We start from the raw sequence: 3,379 nt of genomic DNA, 5'->3' as shown, positions 1-3,379 counted from the left end.
ATAGTATATATAATATATAATAATATATATTAAGTCAAAAACTATTCAATATTAGACTCATTTCGAATATATTAATGAGATTATTATAATGATGTAACTTGTTAAAATAAAAATTTATTTTTTAAATATGTTTTAATTGATATACGATTATGTATGTTAATTTGATAAAAGTGTAAAATGATTTTTTTTTAAAAAAGATATAAAATAAATTAATTAACTAATTATAGAGGTATAAAGTATAAAATTAAAATTAAAATTAAAATTAAAAAAGGGTGAGTATGTGAGTGAGTGAAAGATGCGAGGAGGAGAGGGTGAGAAGTGAGTAAGGGGTGGGGATATCATCCCCGTGTCATCAAAAAAGAATGGAAGATATGAGGGGCTATTTACCAATGTTTATCAAGATAAATGTTTATCGGTAAAATTCAATACTATCAATTACTTATCATGTAATATTTTAGTCTATCAAAACGGTGTTGTATGTAATAATTTACTCGGTAAGTGTTAAACCGTGATAAAAGTCGTCGCCATCAATTAGTGGATAAGATTTTTGATTCTTACGATATTGATTCGGTAAGGTAATAAGGCTTACCCGAGCACAGGTCTTATCAAGTGAATAGTCAAACTCTAATTTCAAATGTCAGCAACCACCACGAAGCTACACGAGTCCAAGATTTCGGTTCTGTCTTCGCCTCTATAATCCGATGAGGACTTCAATTTTGATTGGATTTATTATGAGAAGACCCCCGCTTGACTCCGAAACCGGCCGCTTATAAAACCCACCCACCACTCCACACATGCTGCAGAACTTATTCACTCATTCAAACACAAATCCAGTTTCTGAATGGCTCGCAGAAGCTCATGTTCTACTCTCCGGCCACCGGCGGCGAAAGAAAAGCAACGCCGAGATAGGATGAAGGACCTCTTCTCCACTCTTGCATCTCTCCTTCATCTTCAACCTTATGTATTACACTGATCTCTTTCATTCTGTATTCATATCTCTAGTAAAACATATACATACATACATATATGATTGTTTACCGATGGATGTTATATATATATATATATATGTATAGGAGAGGATGTCATTGCCGGATTTTTTGGATCGAGCAACGAGTTCACTGGTGAACTGGAAAGAAAGGGTGGAAGGATTGAAGGTTAGGAAAGAAGAGTTAGAAAAGGAGGTTGGAAGCAGAAGCAACAGATCAAACACCATGCAGCAGCAGCAGCAGGTGGTTCGAGTGATGGAAATGGATTTTAAACTGGAAGCCAACTTGATCATAAACAACAATAACAAGAAAGTTGAACCTTACCAGATTTTGAGTGTTATAGAACAAGGTGGTGCTGAAATCACCAGCTCCAGTTTCTCTACTGTTGGTCACCAAACCTACTGCACCATTCATGCTAAGGTCCATATCATCTTCATCTTCATCTTAATTCTATTATATATATATATATATATATATATATTTATATATTCATCATGATCTTATATTAGATATGCAAATCTAGCTATGGGGTAATGATGAGTATATATACTTTGTGCAGGCTTTTCAAGCTCGATTAGGGTTCGATGTTGCCCTAATAGAATCAAAATTGTTGGAACTGGTTTGCTAGAAGCAAAATTGAGCAAACAAATCTACTTAATTTGACGTAAAATTGATATATACCATGAAAGGACATTGCTTTCAAGTGGGAGTTAATTATATATGTATGGTTCAATTGTGTAGGGTTTTGGAAACCCAGTAGTGTACGTTAGATGTTGCACAATCGACAATTCAGAGACATATAGGGTCGGGTCTCACTAAAAATATCGAAAAGAGAATCTTAAATATTGTAATACCCGTTAGAATATGTACTTTTTTAAACTCCGTTTAATATTAAAACTTCATTCACAATGTGTTTGTTTATATATATATATGTATATATACTTGTTTCACACGTTAAAATTTCTTCACAAGCATTTTAATGAACATGTACACATAAAAAGTTTCACATTATGAAGCAAACATATGTTAATAAATAATTTAAATCTTAGTCTTAGATGAAAATTACACATAATGCATCAGTTCTCAATATATATATATATATATATATAATTAATTAGTTTCTCTCTCTCTATATATGTATGATAATGATTGTACATAATTTGGTCGACGATATATTTTGTCAACAAGTTGTAACATACGCATCTTATATATGATGTCATTACATGAATTATTCGTTGTAGAGTATAAACCTTCATACGCTATAATATATTCTGGTATTTTATCTAAGATATACTTTAACTTTATTAAGTGCATGTAAATACCATCAAAATCATAAAATATGGTGATTGCTCCTCACCTTTAATTACAAGATGGAGTTTGAAATTGAATTCTATTTTAATCTTGTGTTTGGTTTGAGATAAAGTTTGGATTTGAAATTCTGCTATTTTAATGAAATTGATCTGATAACCGACGGGTTTAAAAATCATTTAGAAATAGTTATCATTTCAAATCCGAACATCATGGATTTTAATTGTTTATGCCTCATATATGTACCCTGTCTCTTTGCATAAAATACAATATAATCTCTTTATCACCTCCAAACTAACAAATTATTTATAAAACAAACAAATAAATTTCATTCCAAATGCTACAAACCAAACAATATTTAAAAAAAGAATGAAATTCAATTTCATTCTGAATGCACCCATGATATCGTAATTGTGAATTTCTTCCTCATGCACATCAATACAGACGACCTATGAAGCCCCAACTGAGGTCCCGTACATCAACTCAACTTAGTTTTGTAGGTAGAATTTTTTTGGTATGAAATGTGCACCTGCTAAATTTTGAGGACACTCCGAAATATCAGAAAATATAAGGAACATCAACAAAAAAAAAAAAAAACCAATATCTCAAAATCAACCATAAAACAAAGAGCCTTACAGAAATAACAAAAAAAAACTTAAAAATCCTTCGAAATCAATTAAATTACTGTAAAAAAATCCCATGAAATAGTGAAACACGGTTAAAAACAAATCAGATGACTTTGCAAACCTTTGATCCAGTTTAAAGATGCATCAGTTGGATGAAAATCATAGATCCGTCTTGTAACATCCAAATTTAATTTACTTTTTAAGTTAATACATAATTTAATCTAATTCTAACATAAACAAATATACATATATCAACATTCATAATAGTATTCAGGTCTTGAAATGTTTCATTGACTGAACCATATTTGGTTTCATTAATAAAATTAATTTCATCTTGACTATAAACCATGAAACCGATTCCATTTTGGTTAGAAAACATGAAACAAATTTAAAAAATGAATGAAATATTATTATTCAGTTCTTGAAGTGTTTCATTGATTGAACAATATTTAGTTTCAT

At 30.5% G+C, this 3,379-nt stretch overlaps 1 protein-coding gene across 1 annotated transcript; it reads left to right on the top strand.

The window, feature by feature from the left end:
- Positions 1 to 611: 611 nt before the first annotated feature.
- LOC112525925 (transcription factor bHLH168-like) lies at positions 612 to 1,887 on the top strand. The gene is made up of 3 exons (XM_025136244.1): positions 612 to 961; positions 1,074 to 1,406; positions 1,546 to 1,887. Exons 1-3 carry the CDS (start codon positions 842 to 844, stop codon positions 1,612 to 1,614), a joined length of 522 nt encoding a protein of 173 aa, XP_024992012.1. The 5' UTR covers positions 612 to 841; the 3' UTR covers positions 1,615 to 1,887.
- The last annotated feature ends 1,492 nt before the right edge of the window (positions 1,888 to 3,379 follow it).

Source organism: Cynara cardunculus (genome assembly GCF_001531365.2).
Source record: "Cynara cardunculus var. scolymus isolate 2C chromosome LG 13, CcrdV1, whole genome shotgun sequence".
In the NCBI taxonomy this organism is placed as follows: Eukaryota; Viridiplantae; Streptophyta; class Magnoliopsida; order Asterales; family Asteraceae; genus Cynara; species Cynara cardunculus.
This window is presented reverse-complemented; position numbering and strand designations above follow the sequence as displayed.